At 33.0% G+C, this 22,140-nt stretch overlaps 4 protein-coding genes across 4 annotated transcripts; 2 read left to right on the top strand and 2 right to left on the bottom strand.

Annotated features, from left to right (window-relative positions):
- Nucleotides 1-1,760: 1,760 nt before the first annotated feature.
- LOC113864838 (CO(2)-response secreted protease-like) lies at nucleotides 1,761-6,824 on the top strand. Its single transcript, XM_027499012.1, has 9 exons — nucleotides 1,761-1,942; nucleotides 2,057-2,310; nucleotides 2,824-2,935; nucleotides 3,208-3,721; nucleotides 4,594-4,694; nucleotides 4,812-5,054; nucleotides 5,560-5,674; nucleotides 5,781-5,994; nucleotides 6,265-6,824. Exons 1-9 carry the CDS (start codon nucleotides 1,761-1,763, stop codon nucleotides 6,822-6,824), a joined length of 2,295 nt encoding a protein of 764 aa, XP_027354813.1.
- Nucleotides 6,825-10,685: 3,861 nt separating this feature from the next.
- Nucleotides 10,686-15,702, top strand: LOC113864837 (CO(2)-response secreted protease-like). Its single transcript, XM_027499011.1, has 9 exons — nucleotides 10,686-11,078; nucleotides 11,170-11,426; nucleotides 11,610-11,721; nucleotides 11,913-12,432; nucleotides 13,554-13,654; nucleotides 13,929-14,171; nucleotides 14,320-14,434; nucleotides 14,509-14,719; nucleotides 15,118-15,702. The coding sequence occupies exons 1-9, from the start codon at nucleotides 10,873-10,875 to the stop codon at nucleotides 15,675-15,677; spliced, it is 2,325 nt and encodes a 774-aa protein (XP_027354812.1). The 5' UTR covers nucleotides 10,686-10,872; the 3' UTR covers nucleotides 15,678-15,702.
- A 627-nt stretch (nucleotides 15,703-16,329) lies between these two features.
- On the bottom strand, nucleotides 16,330-18,465 carry LOC113865651. Its single transcript, XM_027500351.1, has 3 exons — nucleotides 18,187-18,465; nucleotides 17,634-18,095; nucleotides 16,330-17,158 (listed from the first exon to the last, which is right to left on the bottom strand). Exons 1-3 carry the CDS (start codon nucleotides 18,277-18,279, stop codon nucleotides 16,481-16,483), a joined length of 1,233 nt encoding a protein of 410 aa, XP_027356152.1. The 5' UTR covers nucleotides 18,280-18,465; the 3' UTR covers nucleotides 16,330-16,480.
- Nucleotides 18,466-19,318: 853 nt separating this feature from the next.
- LOC113866308 (GDSL esterase/lipase EXL3-like) lies at nucleotides 19,319-21,984 on the bottom strand. Its single transcript, XM_027501191.1, has 5 exons — nucleotides 21,726-21,984; nucleotides 20,948-21,078; nucleotides 20,328-20,561; nucleotides 19,789-20,044; nucleotides 19,319-19,512 (listed from the first exon to the last, which is right to left on the bottom strand). The coding sequence occupies exons 1-5, from the start codon at nucleotides 21,982-21,984 to the stop codon at nucleotides 19,319-19,321; spliced, it is 1,074 nt and encodes a 357-aa protein (XP_027356992.1).
- Nucleotides 21,985-22,140: the final 156 nt, after the last annotated feature.

Genomic DNA, 22,140 nt, shown 5'->3' with positions numbered 1-22,140 from the left:
AAATAGAAAGAGATATTGAACACAATTTACAACTATACAGAAAAAGAACCTCACATCACGTGTCCGAAAGTTGAGTACCCGAAGACTAATGAACACGAGTTTTTATATATTGAGCACCGACAAGACGGGAAAAAAAAATCATTTCAAAGGAAAAATTTTGAAGCTAAATTCCAAACACGGGTTTGACAGTTGAGTACCCGAAGACTAATCAAACGAGAAATGAGATATATGGAAAGCAATAAATTTGGAATGCTTTTGATATATGGCACTATGTTGCTTGCAGTGACAAAAATTAATTGACTTATAAGATAAATTGAACTTTAACCTCCCATGATATAATGAAACTGAACTTATTTTTTAATTATTTTATAATTAAACTCTTGTATTTTGTAAACCTAAATCCTCATTCTCTTTGTTTTCTTTTAATTCTCTACTTTTTAAATCGATTTTGACTAAAAAGTTGGATTAAAATTAATTTTAGTTAAAATATAAATAAACTTAAAACTAATTTTAAACTGAATTGATCACAACCAAACTAGTTTTAGAAAAAGAAAAGTAAAGTAATTTTGAAATTCAATCCAAATTGAACCCAAACTCCACTTGCCTTTTCTACCATCGGTCATGATCATTTAGCAAATGAGCAACATTTACTATAATCTTCAAATAAAAACTCCTACATTAAGTTTCAATTTGACACACCTTGCATGCATATCACAAGGGTGTCTCTAGAAATAGTGGCGCACTCCAATTTGGAAACATGCATCCAATTCCATCACCAGAAAACTTGAGATTTGAAAAACCAAATTAACACATTCCTCCGTGTGAATTAACATGGCTCGATGATAAGATAATCAATTTTCCACAAATGACTAACTTCATGGCGTTCAATCCTTCAGCCACATGATTAATTTCCAGTTTTATTATAATTTTTTGCCCCGTCAGAACCCACTTACGTATATAATATATCCATTCTGGTACACACCCACAGACACAAAATGATATCAATTAGCAAAGGTCAAATGTGTGGTGCCACTTATAATTGTAAATCACTCTACCAGTAATTTACTTTTAATAATCGAATTATTATGATTGGCAAGGATAGTGAAACTTTCTAACTCAGTTGATCGCTGGGTGTTTTTGTTATGGTGTTTTATAAAGACTCCTATTAAGTAGCAAATTAGAATAATATGCCAAGGCATGCAACCAAGAGGTATTTTGTCCTCTCTTCTTTTAAATGACTGCTGTTGATAATATATATAGCCAAGACATTATATGTTAAACGTTGATAACACATTTTTTTAAATATATTTTTAATGTATTTTTTGGAATTGCTAAATTTTTTAAAATGTAAAAATAATTTTAAAAAGTGACTAATAATGTATGAGATAAATTATTTAATTTTAAAAAAAACCGATGAATCGTAAAAATAATATTGAATAATATATTTTTAAAAGTATGGCATTAACAATATTTTGAGTCACTGAGTGGTTGCTACATGGCTATACCTTTTAGTGGCGCACTTGACCTGGATCGAGTGCTTGACGTACGTACAGTGCGCATAATTAAGGAATAAGCATGCAATAATTCCACCAAGACAGAATGTAGCTTTCTTTTATTAAAACCATAATCTACTGCTGGCACAAATAAGTTTATATATGCATATATGAAGGTGCTACCGAACATGCTCCTCCATTAGCTTGTGCAATATAAGGAGGTTAACAAATTGAGCACCTACGAAGTGCAAGAAAATACGATCGAACATGAAAGACAATTCTGTTTTCTTGTTATTATTCTGCATTATCTTGCTGTTTCTAGGAGAAGGGAATGGAAGTAACGATGACACTAAACGGGGCGTTTATATCGTGTATATGGGAGCCGCGGCTTCAACAAATGTTTCACTTCGTAGTGACCATGCTTATGTTCTGAATTCAGTGCTAAGAAGGTACATTAATTACATAAAGTGTACGAACATCAATTAATTGACTTGATACGTTACTTAAGCAATATTTAAAACGAATTACGTACCAATATTGAGATGAGAAAATTTTGTTGAAAGGAATGAGAAGGCTTTAGTACGCACCTACAGACATGGTTTCTCGGGGTTCGCAGCGCGTTTATCAGAAGATGAGGCAAACTCAATTGCTCAGAAACCTGGTGTTGTGTCTGTCTTCCCCGACCCCATTCTGAAGCTCCACACAACACATTCCTGGGATTTCCTCAAGAACCAATTTCCAGTCAAAATTGACGACCCAAACACGGTCTCCAATTCTTCTTCCTCATCAGACATCGTCATTGGCGTCTTAGACACAGGTTATCAACATTCAAATTTGGGATTGAAATCACCCTCTCTTTTTTTTCATTTCTTATCTCTTTCTTCTTTTATACAAAATATGTATGTATATTAAAATCGACTGATATTAAATGTTAAATTTAATAAAACAATAACATTATTAATTTTTTATATAAAAGTGAGTTTTATTAATATAATAATTTTATAAAATAATTATAAAGGTTATGCATATAAAATTTTACAAAATTTAAATATTTGTAAATATATAATTTAATTGTAATTATTTATTTATATTTAAAATAATATATTATTTTTTAAAATATAATAAATTGACAAAATATCAATTAATAAGTACATAAATTATATAAAACTTTTACTATACCTTTTATAATTTATTAATTTTTAATGTTATTTCATGGCATCATTCATTTTATTATTTACTTTTTTTTATTTATCTTTAATTAATAAAAAAAACAAATTTATTTTACAGTTATAATTTCTCACTAACGAATGAATACAAAAGCGGAATTCAGGTATATGGCCGGAGGCGGCAAGTTTTGCCGACGAGGGTATGGGTCCTGTTCCTTCCCGTTGGAAAGGCACCTGCATGAAATCACACGACTTCAATTCATCTAACTGTAACAGGTGAAAAGCCCAGTACACAACCCTACCAATATCAAACAACTTTTTTTTTTCTTCATATTTATTTTACATTTTTAAAAAAACTCCAAGTTCTTTTTTCTTTAATTTAATCTAACATAATTAAATAATCATTATTAATAAGAAAAACATTTATAATCCTTTTTAAAAATACTATATAATGCGCCTTTAATTTTTTATTTAAAAATGTTTAAATTTAAAAAATTGAATAGTGAACTTATAACTTCTAATTTGGTGATTGTATTGATTTGGATCAGGAAGTTAATCGGAGCAAGGTATTACCCAGACCCTGATAAGGACGAAGAGTATGACACACCAAGGGACATAGAAGGGCATGGGACCCACGTGGCGTCGACGGCGGCGGGAGTGGCCGTGAGTGGTGCGTCTTACTATGGTGTTGCGGCGGGGACCGCCAAGGGTGGGTTACCGGAATCAAGATTGGCGATTTACAAAGTGTGCTTTAAATATGATTGCCCTGGCTCCGCAGTTCTTGCGGCGTTTGACGATGCCATTGCGGATGGAGTGGACGTGTTATCGGTCTCGCTGGGTCCCATCTATGTGTTTAGGTCCGAGTTGAAATCCGACCCAATTGCCATCGGAGCCTTCCATGCCGTGGAGCGTGGCATCGTCGTGGTTTGCTCCGCCGGGAACGATGGACCAAGTTCAAACACCGTTGTCAACGATGCGCCTTGGATTTTAACCGTCGGAGCCACCACCATTGACCGGGATTTTCAGTCCAACGTTGTCTTGGGTGGTAACAAAGTGATCAAGGTATATCACTAGCTACATGTTGATTCCATTTTCTCTTAATAATTCATCACTTTTTCATGTTATTGTATTAAATAGTAATTCTGTTCATTTATCTTTAGAATGAATAAGTAAAAGTATTTTTATTGTTGACTTAGTTTGAAATATTTCAATTCTGAACTTAAAAATACAACAATATTTATGCAGACATCAATATAATTTCCGTAAATTAATTATAAAATGAATAAATAGAAAGCTACGAGTGATATATCATTAGGCTAATTTTATAACTTGTTAAGAATTTCAAATTTTTATTAAAATAATTAAATAATGATCAAATATAATAAAATATATTCTCAATACTTTTTCCATTTATTTTTATATTTTTTATCACCTTAAAAAATATGTTAAATTATATTTAAAAATATATAGAAAAAATTATAAAAGAACTTATACAAATAGTTTGGTGTTTTTAAACTTTTTTCAATTTATTTTCATAAGTTTTTTTTCTCATTTTTTAAACTTATTCTAATAAATTATATGATCAAATTTATATTATTAACTGTTATAAAGTAAAAATTTATTGAATAAGTGTTTACTTAAGCTATTTATTTTAATGTAACTTAATTATGATCAGCATTTCAAGTTTAATGTTAATATTATCATTTGATATCGATAATAATAATAATAGTAAATAAATGCTAATTTTTAGAACTAATCTTTCTTAATATTATGATATTTATAGTTACAATGTATGGGATAAAACGCTAAATTTTGAATTATAATCTGAAGGTTATGTTACCAAAAAGAAATCATGAGTAAATAATTTGTTTTAAATTGGTAAGATACAATAGATGCTAGCGGTGCTAATAAATGGGGAAACTAATGAACTTCAGGGCGAAGGCATAAATTTGTCCCCCCTCTCAAACTCTCCCAAGTATCCATTGATATATAGTGAGTCGGCCAAGGCAAGTGGCGCCACCTTAGATGAAGCAAGGTACGTGCGCAAAATTTTTAGTAAGCTTGGGGATCAACATATCGTTAGTCCAAAGACCCAAAATTTTTAATTAAGAAAGGAATAACAAACATAAAGTGGATCAATTATGAAATGCAGGCAATGCTTCCCAGATTCCTTAGATGAACATAAAGTGAAAGGGAAGATTGTAATTTGCGATGGCAGAGATCATTCATATGATACTGGTTTAAAAGTTAAAGCTGTGAAACAAGCAGGAGGATTTGGTTTGGCTCATAGTACTGATCCAAAAGGAGCAGAAGCATCAATTTATGGGGGCTACCCTGCAACAGAGATAAGTTACAAAGATGCTGCCACAATGCTTCAGTATGTCAATTCAACCAGGTAAGGAACCGGAAGGAATGAGTGTGTGTTTGAATTAGTTATAATTAAAAGGTTGATTATTTTAATAACAAATTATCATTATAATTGATTGTATAAATAAATTTCTGTTTGAATATGTTAGGTGGAAAATAACTTTAAAATAATTTGTTTTGTTTGAATTGTATAGACTGATTGTTCTTTCTATATTAAAATTGTGAAAAACGAATACAAAGTTATCAGAATTAGTTGATTTTGCTTTTAAAATCATTAATTGTTGAAAATAAAATAAAAAATGAAAATTTACTACAAAAATAAGTTAATAGTTTTAATCATAAGATTTAATATTTTGCTTATTTAAATATATTGATACATTTGTAAGAACAATAATCAAAGACTTAAGATGACTTTCGAACAAAATATCAATCAACATTAGTCTTGAATGGTTTTTCTTTTTCATATATTGAAAAAAAATATTCTAAACACATTCTAAGACTAACGATGTCGTACGTGCATAATTAACTTGAAGCAATCCAGTGGCAACAATTCTACCAACAGTTACAGTGATTGATTATAAGCCTGCACCCATGGTGGCATCCTTTTCATCAAGAGGACCTTCTACATTTTCACCGAATATTATCAAGGTATATAAGCATACAAACACGCACACACAGAGCGATTGATGGGATTATAAAACATGATAAATTATTCTCATTTCTCAATATTAAATAGAACTTGTTTTCTTTGTAGCCTGATATTGCTGCGCCAGGGGTTAACATTCTTGCAGCATGGATTGGTGGCAATGGCACACAAGACGTTCCAAAAGGAAGAAAGCCTTCCCATTTCAATATCCTCTCAGGGACTTCAATGTCATGCCCACACGTTGCAGGGATTGCAGGCAGCATCAAATCTCAGAACCCCACTTGGAGTGCCTCTGCAATCAGATCAGCAATCATGACCTCAGGTCAGGCTTTTTCTTTATAATAATGGTTCTTTTAACTAACACGTGAATGATGGCACATAATAAACAATCTAGGCAAATTAAGTTTTTATTCAAATTTTAATATATTAATAACATCAAATGTTACAATTTTTTAATTTCTTAACATGTAAGATATATACGTTAAAAAAAAATTATAATATATAGAAATTATTGTCCCTAGGAAATGTAATCCTAGATATGAATCCATGTGATCTAACAATTTATCAACTCCTCCTATCTTACTAAATGCAGCAACTCAAAGCAACAGCTTGAATGCTCCTATAACAACGGATTCTGGGTCAGTAGTCACACCCTATGACTATGGATCAGGGCAAGTAACAATATATCGACCATTGCAACCTGGGCTAGTTTATGAAACCAGCACCATGGACTACTTGAACTACTTGTGTTACGTTGGACTTAATACAACCATGGTCAAGATTATCTCCAGAACTGTCCCTAAAAGCTTCAATTGCCCCAAGGATTCGAGTTCTCGTTATATTTCCAACATCAACTACCCTTCCATAGCAATCTCCAACTTCACTGGGAAAGGTGTCGTGAACGTGAGTAGAACTGTAACAAACGTTGCTAAAGAGGAAGAAACAGTGTATTCCCCGGTTGTCGATGCTCCCAGTGAGGTAAATGTCAAGTTGATTCCAAATAAACTCCAATTTACGAAAAGTAGCAAAAAACTAAGCTACCAAATTATTTTTTCCTTGACTTCGACCACGCTGAAGAATGATCTATTTGGATCCATTACTTGGAGTAATGGTAAATACACTGTTCGAAGTCCTTTTGTATTAGCTAAGTAGTTGAATTAAAAGCAACTACGAATAAATGCAAGTTAAGTTCTGAATTAATGCTTAAATATTTCACTGATAGTAAAAAAGTGTGTTGAAAAAAATATGTTAGAATACTTTTAGCATTCCTCCAATAATGATCCGGCATTTTTCTTGAAGGAAAATTGATGAGAACTTCAACAATCGTAAAAGTGTATAGTTAGTATGTATAAAGAAAGGCACGAAGTCAGTTACCTAGCCTCACCGTCACCCTCAAACCTTAATATGAATATCCACACAAGTCTACCTTTGTACATTTAGTGTACCTTTGGTTTCGCACTTTTTATACTTCGAATGCCCGTTTATTTCCACGCTATATAAAGTATATAACATTAAAAAATTGGATCCATATTTATTAGTTTATTATGCATAATCAAATGCATACTTTATGATCTTGCGTAGTTTTCTTTTTTTTGGTCAAGTAGAAATGTTTAATTAATTACTGAGGTTTGGAACTTCAATTATAGTTGGATGGGTTTCAATGTTTGTCCTGTTTTAGTTAGTAGACCGTTTTCTTCATCATAGGAATATTGATGCAGAAGTAAAAAAGACGTGGAAACGTATTGGATGCTCGTTTGGACGGTGGTTATTTGGTCCATTTGGACCCATAAAATTATAATTATTTTAAAGAGCATATGGATTTAGCATAAGCCAAGGATTATATAAAAGTTAGGTATTACCCTTGGTTACCTTCAAACTTTGAGAAGTCATTTCTCTTTTCGCAGTGATATATTAATCGCTTACAATGCATGAAGTCTTACTGTACGTCATGAAGAGCTTGTAATTTGAATTATGAGTTGAAATATTTCTTGTATTTTTTAGTAAATAATTTTTTTTGTTGATAAAAAAAATTTTGAGAAGAAAAACTCTATTAATTTATCATCTCGAGAATTCAAGACCGTCTTTTAAAACTTTAAGTTATTATATTTTCATATTTTCTTTCATTCCTTTTTTTCTTTTCTTCTGATCTCTCTTTTCTCTATTAACTTCACACTAAAAAAAATTGAATGTCGAAGTATAATTTTCCTTCAAGTTTATTATGCTGCAGTTGCATCATTATCCTCTTCATTTGTAATGTATGTGTGGAGTGAATAAGTAAAGATGTATCTATCGTTCATTTAAATTAAAATATTTTATAATTTAATCAATTTTAAATTAACGATAAATATATATATTTTTAACTTCACACACTTATTCACATTAAATAAACCAATATATATATATCCTCGAGGGTTGAATTATAACGTTCGTCCAAAATAATTGACAGATCCTTAGCCATTGTAACTTTTACACAGTGTCAAAAACACTGCAGAAAAAAAAACACTGTTTCACTGCGATTTGCTTGATAATGATTTGGTTGCTGCAAAACTAAATATTAAAATGAAAAGAAACCTAGTATATTCAGTCGGACAATAAGTCAGTTCTCAGCATTTAAAACTTATGCAATTTTTAATTCGTGACTTGGTATATTTGGTCATTGATTAAGAAACTATTAAAGAATATTATTAATAAGTTTTATAGGCTGAAAACATCCCCTAAAAGTTGTAAACACTAACAGGTTGGGCTTAATTGATAAAATGGGCTACTTCATTTATTACTTCCACATGATTGGGCACTATCAGGATATAAAAGGGACTATGTATATTTAGACCCCCCCGCCCCAAAAAAAATAAAAGGAACTACGTATAATATTACTCGCGCGATCTTGCATGTACGTCAAGGTATCTTTTCGAAATGATTTCATGACAACAATCCAATATTCAAATCTTTATAAAGATTCTTAAAGCAGATCATAACATATAGAGAACCTAACGCTATATATCTCAGAAGTTATCTGTTTCTACATTCAGATTGATCAGTTAGATACGAGAAAGAATACACTTGTTCAGAAATTTAACTATATATATATAGTAGGATTTTAAACACCCAGCCATATTTTATTTTCATTTTCATACGATTATTGTATAGTCGCGACATAAACGTCCATGTTTTCAATTTCATTACACTATTATTATTATTATTATATACCAAATGCCTCATATCCCATAAGCCTCGTAAACAGATGTGCTCTCTTTCTCCTCACATGCCCTTTCATTGTCATCATTATTATGATAGAATTCTCTTAACAGTTGAAACATTGATACGCCAACGCCGTTGATATTTGATATTATACCCAACTAGAACATTTTGTTAATTCCCCATTATTAAATTAATTAATGTGGTACTCGACCAAAGGGGTCTATCCTTTGCGGCTGTGCAGAGCAATATTGCATCCATATCGCAAGATTATATGCGGGAATAGTGGCGCACTACAATGAGTCTGATGACTCACGCATATGGAGTCAGATAACAAAAAAAAAGGGGGGAATATGCATCCAACTCCATCACCTGCGATTTCAGAAACCAGACTGACACCTTCCTATGTATGGATAAAAATACCTTGCCCTAATAAGATAACTATTTCTCTACAACCGGCGAACTTAATGGCCTGTCATTCCTCAGCCACAAGATTAATTTCCAGTTTGATTATCGATTTAATTTGCACGTCAGAACGCACTCACTTTCTCTCTCTAGTGTATATATATATATACATATATTTAGGAATATTTGTGGGGATGATGTTTTCCTTGTGGCTCTTGGAATTAGGTTTTCTATTGTATCTGCTTTTGTAGGGTTTTTTGTAAGAATCAACAGCCTTTTTTTTAGGAGCATGTTTTTTCTTACTAGAGGGACAAGGTGGAAGACCAAACTGTTCCCAGAACGAACATTGATTTCTGGAGTTTCATCACTGTCAGAAGAAGAAGCTTGGTCATCATTTTGAATTTGGTTGAAGAATTGCAGAGTTCTCTTGAGGCACACGAAATTAGGTTGAATGAAAGGAGTTCTGAGAGAGCTGATTAAGTTTTGTTTGCTGCATCTACCAAGAAATTAAATATATATATATATATATATATATATATATATATATATATATATCATAAAGTTACTGTTAGATTGAAAATCTATATTACATAGATTATATTAAAATTACTTACACTGATCCACAAATATTTAGTGTTTAATTTATATACATTAAAAAATTAAAATAACATATACTCTAGAAATATAAATAAAAAGTTACAATCATTTAATTATTTTTCTATTATTCAATAAAAAAAATGCTAACAAGTATCCTTAATATCTGTTATTTAAAATTATTAACAAATGTTTTAAAGGCACTCCTTAATATCATTAATTGTGGATGTGTGTGTCATGAATATAGTTATTAAGTAATAAAGAAATTATTGAATAAAAAATATAACATCTAAATCGGTTCAAATATAGAAAACTTTCTTTTAAAATTTTAAAAACCTTATCATGTTATCTTAGCATTTGTCGTAACATAAAGATTCTGGCACAAACCCACGGACATGACATGATAGGAAAGGTCAAATGTGTATCATAATGCTGGTTATAATTGTTAATTACTATACCTCTAATATTTATTTATAAAAAAAATGGTAATTTTCCTACTGCCGAGTGCCGAGGATAGGGAAAATTTTTCGCTCAGCTAAATCGCGTGGCGTTGATTTTGTTTATAAATATATACTGCTACAGTGATCGAGCTAGATTTGTGGAGGCATATATTGCAATTTGCAAAGCTCTAACTGCCATATACTTTGTGTGTATAATCCTCACATGTCGCATTAAATGTTACTAACTCGTAGTTGCTACCTCCACTTGAAGCTATCGTATACATGGTGGTCAGCACCAACTACAAAATTTTCCTATATCTATCTTCAAATGGCGCACTATGCGTGGATTCAGTGCTTGACGCGTATTTGCAGTGCGCACAAGGAATAAGCATGCAATAATTCCACCAAGGTAGATTATAGCTTTTTTTTAACCGTAAATCATAATCGCTTCTGAGAGCACACAATTAAGCACCGAACTAGCCCGATTGCTATATATATAACAATATTCGCGGGTTCTGCCAAGCACACTAAGTGAAACAAAGTGTGTTAAGAGAATACGAACTATCATGAAAGGGAAATCACTTCTATTGCATTTGTTCTACACTCTCTTGCTGTTTCTTGGAGCGTTTAGGTTATCATCAGCAGGGAATGATAGTATTAATGATGACACTGATAGTAAAGGAGTTTATATCGTGTATATGGGAGCCTCGGATTCAACAAATGCTTCTATTCGGAATGACCATGCACAGGTTCTGAACTCAGTGATAAAACGGTAACCAACCACTTATACATTGTGTGGAGTTTGATATGTTACTTATATCAATTATATATATTGAGATGAGATTTTTTTTTTTTGAATGAAGGAATGAAAGGGCTCTGGTACGAAACTACGAACATGGTTTCTCAGGGTTCGCAGCTCGTTTATCTAAAGAGGAGGCAAATTCCATTGCTCAGAAACCTGGTGTCGTGTCTGTCTTCCCTGACCCCGTTTTGAAGCTCCACACAACACATTCATGGGATTTCCTTAAATACCAAACTCACGTCAAAATAGACACCAACCCGAACACGGTCTCCAATTCCTCTTCCTCGTCAGACACCGTCATTGGCATCTTAGACACGGGTAATCTAGAAATATTAAAAATATAAATGTTTTATTAATATTTTTAGTGATCTCAACGAGATTTTTTAATAAAACAAATTATAATTTATTATTTATTTATTATTGATTATTGATATAATATTTCCCACATAATTACTAACCATTCTATCCTCATCGTGAATTGATGATGCATATTGAATTCAGGTATATGGCCTGAGGCGGCGAGTTTTAAGGACGAGGGCATGGGTTCTATTCCATCCCGATGGAAAGGTACCTGCATGAAATCACAAGACTTCAATTCATCAAATTGCAACAGGTAAAAGGTCACAGCCCCACCAAACAGGGAAAGGAAAAAGAAAAATTCACATATTCACTACACACATGACACAACCACCTTAATTACTTGATGAATTCTTGTTTACATTATTAAGATTTTAGATCCTAATCATATATAATGAGTGGGTCCCTCTAGAGTAACGGTTAGCATCATTTTCAATTTTTGATTAGGAAGCTAATCGGCGCAAGGTATTACGCTGATCCCGATGGGGACGAAGATGGGTCCGACAACACAGTGAGGGATTCGATTGGGCATGGGACCCACGTGGCGTCCACGGCGGCGGGAGTCACCGTCACTAACGCATCCTACTACGGTCTCGCGGCGGGGACCGCCTCCGGTGGGTCACCGGAAACTAGGTTGGCAGTTTACAGAGTGTGTTCGAACTCAGGGTGTCGCGGCTCGGCGATTCTTGCGGCGTTTGATGATGCCATAGCGGATGGGGTGGATGTGTTGTCGCTATCGCTGGGTTCGCCCTCTGTGTTTCGACCCGATTTGACATCCGACCCGATTGCGATCGGAGCGTTCCACGCGGTGGAGCGTGGCATCGTGGTGGTGTGCTCCGCAGGGAATGATGGACCGAGCTCGTCCACGGTTGTGAACGACGCGCCTTGGATTTTAACCGTTGCAGCCTCCACCATCGACCGGGATTTTCAGTCCAACGTTGTCTTGGGTGGCAACAAAGTGATCACGGTATATATTTGAGTGTAGATTCCCTCCAACTTTTTTTTTAAATAATAAATTCCTGAACAATCATAATTTTTGTTTTAAAAATGTTAAAATAAACCGTTAGTATTCATTTTATGTAATTAAAAGTAATTAAATTTCAAGTAAAAAAATATCAAATATAATTTTGTTTATATTTTTAATGTAATAAGTTTTGTTCTTTAATAAAAATATTTTTCAAGTATATAAAATTAATTTAAGAATGATATTAATAAAAATTCAATTTAAAATTCTTTAAAACTTATAGATAAAGACATTGTTACTAAGTTTAATCTTTTTTATTTTTCAGGTATAGTATAATACAAAATAAAAATATTAATTAAATGAAATAAACAAATTAATTTACCTAAATTTAATTTGTTAATAAAGTAGCTACATGGCTAAGTGTTTAACAATCATTTTTTATTTAATAATTATTACTTCTTCTCATTTTTTTTAAAAATAATTGACATTTTGTATTATAGTAATATTAAACATCAATATCTATATGAATGAAAAAGAAATAATATAAGTTAATTCTCATAAAGAACTGGTGACTATCGCCACTGTAACAACTATGGCTTTTCTAAGAAAGCAATGTTTCATCTTTCAAACATCTCGTGTGGGCCCAAAGGAAGAATATTCTTTCGTTCAGGTTTCCAATCTTTCAAACATCTAAGAAAGCAATGTACTTTTTTGTTTGTTTTTGAATTGAATAAGAAAGCATACGATAAAATATTTTATTTTAAGATTTTCCTATTATGCTAATATTTTACTATCATTTTGCAAAATTAATAGACAATTGTTTTTTTATCCTTTTTAAATAATGTGCGTTTAATTGAAGAATATGTATTTATAAAAATAATATAATGAATAAGGGGTATAATAAAGAAAATAAATAATTATTATTATTTATAATGATTAAAATATCAAATTTGTACAAGACCTTAATGCAAACAAGGGGGGGGGGGGATTAGGTGTTTTTGACTACTTTAAAATATTAGACATCTTTTATATTTTGGTCACGGTTTGCTACTTTTATTTTCTTGTTTTCATTTTAAGTTGGTAAAGTTCAACTAATGTCATCATTGATAATTATTAAACTCCAGGGCAGAGCCATAAATTTCTCTCCTCTTTCACATTCACCGGAGTATCCACTAATATACGGTGAATCTGCCAAGACAAGTAGCACTGACTTAGCTGAAGCAAGGTATGTATGCAAAATCTATTAGCTATGAAAATAACTTGTCAATAAATCAGAAGCTGAAAAACCTCAAGGATTTGGAACTGGGCTACTTAAAATCATTAAAAATATTTCAAATGTAAATTCAATGCAGCAAGTATAACTAATAGCATTGAAAGAAATGTAATTTATAGTTATTCAGACATAAATTCAAAATCTTGTAAGGAATAACAAACGTGTCATCAGTAATTTGTCAAAACTCGAAAGCTCTCAACAAAACAAATCTGTTTGTCAAATGCAGACAATGCCACCCAGATTCATTAGAAGGAAATAAAGTCAAAGGGAAGATTGTCGTCTGTGATGGCAAAGATGATGGATACTCAACCAGTGAAAAAATTAGCATAGTGAAACAGGTGGGAGGAATAGGTGTAGTTCATATTACTGAGCAAAATGGAGCAGTAGCATCCAATTTTGGGGACTTTCCAGCAACAGAGATAAGTTCAAAAGATGCTGCTACAATCCTCCAGTATATAAATTCAACAAGGTAAGGATTGACGGATGTGTCAAAATTAGTACAAGTCAGCATTGTTCATCTTAGAATTCAATTTGAATCTTGTTGGAGACTAAAGATAAAGCAAAACATCAAAACAGCTGATCGAGTTAATTTAATTGTTTGTGCATATAATATAAAGCAATCCAATGGCAACAGTTCTACCAACAGTTTCAGTCCTTGATTACAAGCCTGCTCCTGTGGTGATATACTTTTCATCAAGAGGACCTTCAACGCTTTCAAAAAATGTTCTCAAGGTATGATAGAATTAGAAATCATGATAGATTATCCTTCATGCTTAAACACTAAACAGGACCTGTTTTCTTTGTAGCCTGATATTGCAGCACCGGGAGTTAACATTCTTGCAGCATGGATTGGAAATGACGCAGAAGATGTTCCAAAAGGGAAAAAACCTTCGCTTTACAACATAATCTCAGGTACCTCTATGGCTTGCCCACATGTTTCAGGGCTTGCAGGCAGTGTCAAATCTCAGAACCCCACTTGGAGTGCCTCTGCAATCAAATCTGCCATCATGACCTCAGGTTAGACATTTGATTGTAATAAAAAATCAGTTTTCTAAACATCACCCCTTGATAACGATTCAATTTTTATAATGTGTGGTCTATAACACATGATAAATTACTGCTGTGATATATTGAGATTTTTAATAAAAAAATTATTATACATGAATTTTGTTGTGTCTTTGAATAAACATTAAAAAAATTGATAATAATTTGAAGCAACGTGAATATTTTATTGAAAATAAAAATATTTGTTAAATAAAAAATATAGAAGTGTAATATATGTTCTTCTTCTCCTCAATAAATACCCTCTGTTTCAGTTGCTTAAAATTAGCCCACATTTCCCACAACAAATATAAGTCAACGTCTCTAGGTAATGTGATTTAGCAATGTATTAACTCCTATCTTTCTATGTGCAGCAATTCAAAACAACAACTTGAAGGCTTCCTTAACAACGGATTCAGGGTCATTAGCCACACCCTATGACTATGGAGCAGGGGAAATGACAACATCTGAACCACTGCAACCAGGGCTAGTTTATGAAACCAGCACCATTGACTACTTGAACTTCTTGTGTTACATTGGACTAAATATAACCACCGTTAAGGTCATCTCAAGAACTGTTCCTGATAGTTTCAGTTGTCCCAAGGATTTGAGTTCTGATCATATCTCCAACATCAACTATCCTTCCATAGCAATCTCAAACTTCTATGGGAAAGGACCCGTGAACGTGACTAGAACTGTTACAAACGTTGGTGAAGAAGATGAAACAATATACTCCTCCGTTGTCGATGCTCCCAGTGGTGTTCATGTCACGTTAACTCCAGATAAACTTCAATTTACAAAAAGTAGTAAAAAACTAAGCTACCAAGTCATTTTCTCCTCGACTTCGACCTCGTTGAAGGAAGATCTGTTTGGATCCATTACATGGACTAATGGTAAATATAATGTTCGAAGTCCTTTTGTGCTAACTAAATAGTGAAATTAAAAGTAACGATGAATAAATGCAAGCTTAGTTCTTCATGGTGCTTAACTCTCCAAGTCTTGATTATTTACTATTTATTTGCGTCTATTTTAATTTAATTAATTGTATCTTCAGCTTCTCAAATATTCTTCTTCCTAAACTTCAAATTCGTTCCGAAGTTGTTAACAAGCCTCTTGCCCCAGCTCAACCAAAAAGGAACGTGTTTCAATTACTAATTTAATGCCAGAGTTAGATGGAATTAACCTCAGTATTCTTTCTACCCCACTTGGTAAACCAACATCGATTTCATGCTTCATATGCAAACCCCTCAAAAGTAGTTGCAGAGTAAAAGATGGAATTTTAACAAAATTTGTACAAAGGACAGTAATTATGAGTGTTTAAAACCCAAGCAAAAGTTATTAAGAAAAATCAAAATCCGATCAAACTGAAAAAATTAAAAAAACAAACTGCAAAATGTCAGTTTGGTTCAATTTTGACATTAAATTCAAATCGAACAGCATATTATCAATTTAAATGATTTTTTTATTAAAAATCAAATCAAACTGACTTACGAACACCTCTAACAGTAATCTCATAAAATTAGGAAGATATGCTATTGTATTTGTTATCGGTTTGCCCGAAATTAATCAAGTCAGAAAACATTCTAGCCATCCGGAATGCATTCAGGAGTGGAAACCAAGCATGTTTTAGACCAAACAGAACTATATAACAAAGAATGATTAGTCATATACACGTGGTGTGAAAAATGTTGAGAGCCTGAACAAACTGGAAGTACATAGCAATCAGCAGCATAAGCATCACAGGGACCAATTAGAGCGAAGCATCAAAGCAGCAATTTTAGAATTCCCATCCACTGCCAATGCAAAACCTGGCTTCAAACAAAATTTGTTACCCATGTTAAATTTTAGATAGGATTCACCCTGAAGATGACACCCATTTGCTGAATCTCCATTTATCCCACTGAAACTCAATCCCCAGCCAAATGAATCTTCGGAAATGTCAGACACAGTTACAGCCCATTGTACAGATTTGGGATTTGATTTGTTCATCTCAACCCAACCTCCAATTTTTGTAAAGCCATCAAGTTCAGACTCCACCATCACTGCAATAGACCCAGTTGAGACCAGGGTTCCTAATGCTTCAGGAGCTGCCTCGGAGGGTTCACGTTGCTTGGACAAGACTATTGGAATTGTGAAAGAACCAAAATTTCTAAGTTGCCTTGATGACAAAGGCAGATGGTAAACATCCAGAACAGACAATTTTGTTCCTCCAGGAAACTGACACATGAGTTGACCGAAAGTGCTGGATCTATTCTCCATCGTATTAGAACCGGACGGCATTCCTAGTCCAGCGACCAATTGAGCCAATGAAGCAATTACATTTGAATGTCTCACAGTTATGCCAATAGCGCTACCATAGTGCAGATTCAGAAGAGGTGGTCCAAAAGAGGAAAAGTCTGTAAGGCCCTTTCCCAGCTAAACGGGCATAACACCATGTCAGCATATCAATGGCGTAATTAATTAGCAAAGGGTACGGTAAAAAAGGGAACAGCAGACTAATAGATGACATTTTAGCATAAACATTTTTTCACGATGTCTCAACCAGCCAAACAATATGGTCCTTGCAGTTTTAAAACCTAAGCTGGTTTTAAAAGCACTAGATTTTTAACTAAGCAATATACTGTCCATTTAAACCTTAAAGCTAAGAAACTCGCGAATCCAGATAACTTGATACTAGATAAACACATCACTTGACCTGTTAATGAAATCCATATTCTTGGGACAAGCCACATTCACAACTAGCATGGGGTTTCAACACATTCCAAGTTCCAATACATTTTACTTAAACACGACAGAGAATAACAGATTACTAAATGGTTGAACCTACACTCTCTAAATCCTAGTTGGCACAAATTCTAACAGTGACCATAGACAATTAAACAGTGCCTACCTGGTGAAAAGAATTAGAAGCAATTGCAACATCTCTGCACTGGGCTCCGATTGGGATAGCCATGAGAGAGAACCACTCATTGAGATTTGCCGTGTAGCTGAGTTTGGCCAGAGAAAGTGGCATTTGATCAACATGTTCCTTCTTCCCTTTCTGAGTGGATACAAACTCTGCTGCAAGATTATCGTTTTTCCCAATAGTTGTTTCAAAAACGAGCCTGGAATCAACACCAGTTCTAATTCCGGACCTATTCACAGCATCTAAGTTATGCTGATTAAGGTTATCCAAAACCAAGAAAGCACCCAAGAAATCCACGTGTCCTCTCACGTGAGTGGTAACTTCACGGAAGGGACCGTCTTTGGAGGATTGGTAGAAAGAAAGTATTTGCTCAACCTTTTCTTGCCGGTCTCTGAGTTTCATAAGATCGGAGAAAGATTCCCTTTGCAAGCGTTTAAGGATTTCAATCTGAAATTACGATAAGGCATCATAAAGAAAGAGTAAAGAAGTATGTTGCAGTTGTGTTATGCAAAAGAAGGGAGAAAGAGACAGCGAATACCGGATTGCGACGGTGAAGAAGACCGTCGAAAAAGTCTTGGCCAGATTTGGCGAAGGATTTGAGTCGGTCCAACACTGCACCTACAGACTCCATTGTTACCTAAGTTGTTCTTGGTTGTGTAGGACATGGAGGTGAAGATGGAGATGGAGGGAGGTTTTGTTCAGTTCTTGGGGGGTTTTATCCACACTCTTTCTTGCTTCTTACACACTTCTCAAGTGGTCAAAAGGCTTTCTGTCTGTCTTTTAAATCTTGCTCGGGCTTCTACCAAAATAAGCCCGTTTTATTAAGCCTTCCATTTGGTTCTTTACTTGTTCTTGTTATGGGCTTTTGTAGACCCAAAACCCGAAAACAAGGCAAGTTTCAAGATGTGAATGTTAACTTTTTCATCAAAAAATGGAAAATCTTTCAATTTGCCCAAACATGCCCTTGTCAAGGCAGGCTACTTTCAGTGTTAATAAAGATTGGTAAATGTTATCGGAAACTAATCAATTGACATTTAATTTATTGATGTATTTTCTTTTTTTATTTAATACTATTTTACAAAGTTATATACATAAAAAAAGTAGAAAGATTTAAATTTATTTTAAATGAATTAATTTTTTAAAATATTAACTGATCTTCATTAGCATTATCTAATGAATCACAAAATAAACCAGTATAAGTTATTAGATCCAATATATACAAATGCAATTTGGTTAAAAAGAAGTTAGAGAGAGAATCAAGTGAAGAGGATCCATTTCTCTTTTAATATGAAACAATCAATAGTTGAGCGAATTTTGTATATTGTAAACCACATCTTCTATCTACTACCATAGTCATAGTGTATTTCACCTGACGATCATTCCTTTTCCTTCCCTCTTCTAGGCAAATTCATAAGGTCTCAATGCTGACCACATAAACATTAAAAGGTTCTCATCACTTATCACAAACAAAACAAAATATCTCCATTCAAATTCCAAAGATTCGATTTTTATTTTTTTAAGAAAGGGAAAAATTGGCATGGAAACAAAGATAATGAATAAATATCTCCATCCAATCATATCATTTTTCCCCCTCAACTTGGGGACAGTCGAGGTGAATTCACAGAAAGTTTAATCAAAGGCAATGAACTTGAATTCAGTGGGATCTTGTCTCAGGAGAAGCTGTTTATATATCTGTTGATGATTTCACTAACAAGAATCTGATACGTCCTCTCTGTGGGATGGTAGCTGTCCCAGAAAACATATGCAGAATCGTTTGTGCAGGTTTGTGGATCTAACTCATTACACATATAAGACACCTCTAAAGTCCCTGTGCCGCAGCATCCCCTATCAGCTACGTCAAATCCTGAAATTCAATTAAGAGATCCACTTGAGAAAGGGGAAATTAAAATAAAAAATGTAAGTAATTTATAAATTGTACGAGTTTAATTGTAATTTTCATTCTTATACTTTTATATATACGTAAATTCAATTTCTTATGTTTTAATCATTTATATGTAGTCTCTTTAATTTTTAAATGTTTATGCTAAATCTTTCATTTTAAACTTTTATTCAATAATTGATAAAAGTATGATAAAATATTTAAATAAAAATAAAAAATAATTGAGGATTATATTTGTACCATGTTTAGTTGGATTTTGAATGATATCGAGCAAAGAGTCGTAAATATGTATATACACCACCCTGGCTTGTGGCAAACTTTGTTTTAGGTTGTGCAGCTCTGCAGATAGTTTCGAATTAAACAATTTTGATGCCAAGTTTATTTCTTGGGAGCACTTTCTCTGTTCACCTCCAAACATTGTTCGCGCCAATGGCAAGCATCCCAGTGGAGGAGCACCAAACACTCCTATTCTCCTTGCCCCTAGTGCATATATATCCTTTGGATATGAAAAAAAAATTGTCACAAATTTTTTAAGTTTGTTGTCTCTTTTTTTCAATTAAGTAACAACAATTCAAGCAATACAAATTAATTTAAATTATATTACTTAATTCTTAATTATTTAACTGTAGTTATTAATTAACCCTTTAACTTATAAGTCTGCTGTATAGAATAACAAATTTATCCAATTGAAGTAAAAAAACACAAAGGGACAATTTTAATTCAAGTTTAAAATGTTGCACTACACGCAGTAAAATAATTATGTTTAATCTTTCAATTACCTTAACAAAAGAAGAGGCGAATTGTACCAACATATCAGTGTAAGAGGGAATATCATAATGCAGTCTCCTAATTCCAGCAGCATAATAAGTATTGGCAATGTCATTGCTGCTAGCTACCACAAGTACCAAACTTTTGGACAAGATGAAGTTAGTTCTTCCTTCTCCAAAATTTTCTTTCAGTTTTTCTATGTATCCTTTGAATTGCTCCAGTTGCTCAGACATCGGTATGACTGACTGTATTATCAACAATTATATATTAAAATGATTATATTTTTGAGAATTTTCTCAAGTTTTAGATGTACATTGAAAATAATTATATATTAAAATGATTGATCAGTAAAGTCAATTGTCGTTGAACAATAAAGCATGAATTCATCTTGACCTAGGAAGCTAAAGTGCAATCGTGGCTATATAGCTATCATGCTTTTTTAAGAGACATACATGATTGATGCCTTTAGTTTTCAACGAAATTGGCCTACAAAGGACAAATCATGTTAAATAATTTTTATTTTTAATAATTTAATATTTTATTTTAATATTGTTTATTTAATGTTAAAAAGAAGAATATACCATTCACTGATGAAAGAAATGAGAGGTATGAAAAAATGAAGTGCATGTACCACCAATGTTGGTGTGACTGGATCATAACCGGAGCCACCCGAAGCGAAGTTGACACCCGTAAGGAGATCCCCAGGCACTAAACTGTGACTCATATATGATGGTATGTATCGTTTTATTCCCAATTCTTCCGCTGCATTGGCAAAATGATCAATTTCCATATGATTCCATTTGATTTCTTTCCATTTTAAACATTTTTTTGTGAATCAAGAATATTAATTTTCTTTTAACATATAACGATCACCAATTAAAATAATTTTTATCTTTTTTAATATAGTATTTTTCTTACTTTTAATCAAAAAATGAACTTTATTAGTAGGTATTATAATTTTTATTTTATTCATTCTTAACTCAAATATAATTAATAAAGATAATTTTTATTTTTTAAACTTTCAAATAATAATAATAAAAAAAAACTATCAGTCCTTTCATGTCATTTAAAACATACTCCAAAAGTTTCGGATTGATATGTCAAGAAGACACTAAGATTGTAACAGAAAATTATTAGTACAATTTTTTATGCGTTAAAATTAACTTTGTATACAACAATTTTACGACCAAACACGTGCATTACCGTACAAAATTAATTTATTACATGAAAAGAGATTCAAAATCACGAGAAAGTGTTATCTAAAAACTTTCAATGAACTAAAAATGATTTAAAGTAACAGTTTAAAAACTATAAACTTACTTTTATTTTTATTCATTAATCAGTTTTATTAGTTTAGGGTGGAAGAGAATGAAATGAACAGTAACATTAATGGATGATGAGGTACGTACCTAGGAAGTCGGAAGGGACCTTGCCATTGCAGAATCTTCCCGTTGGTTTCCCGTGCTGGAAATCCCTCCCATAAGGAAGGAAATTGCTCTTAAGCACTGTAATTAACTCATTGTTACTGCCTGTGTCAACTATCGAATCTCCAAAAATAATCAATGCTGGAATTGTTTCATTCCCTCCCAACTTAACGATAGCCTCTGCAGTGTAAGAGGGACTCAGACACAACACACAACACACAAACACCACACTCCATAGCTCCATGTTTTTTGTGTTTGTTATAGCTAGCTAGCGTGCAGTCCTGTCTCATTATTATATATAGAGGTACTGCTAAGAGTTTTCAAGCTTAATTCATTTTTAGGATGCAGCTGGGGTCATTTATTGATCACACACACGCCACGAGGGTGGTACCTATATCTT

The sequence above is a fragment of the Abrus precatorius genome, unplaced genomic scaffold, assembly GCF_003935025.1.
Source record: "Abrus precatorius isolate BTA unplaced genomic scaffold, Abrus_2018 Scaffold4, whole genome shotgun sequence".
NCBI lineage: Eukaryota > Viridiplantae > Streptophyta > Magnoliopsida > Fabales > Fabaceae > Abrus > Abrus precatorius.
This window is presented reverse-complemented; position numbering and strand designations above follow the sequence as displayed.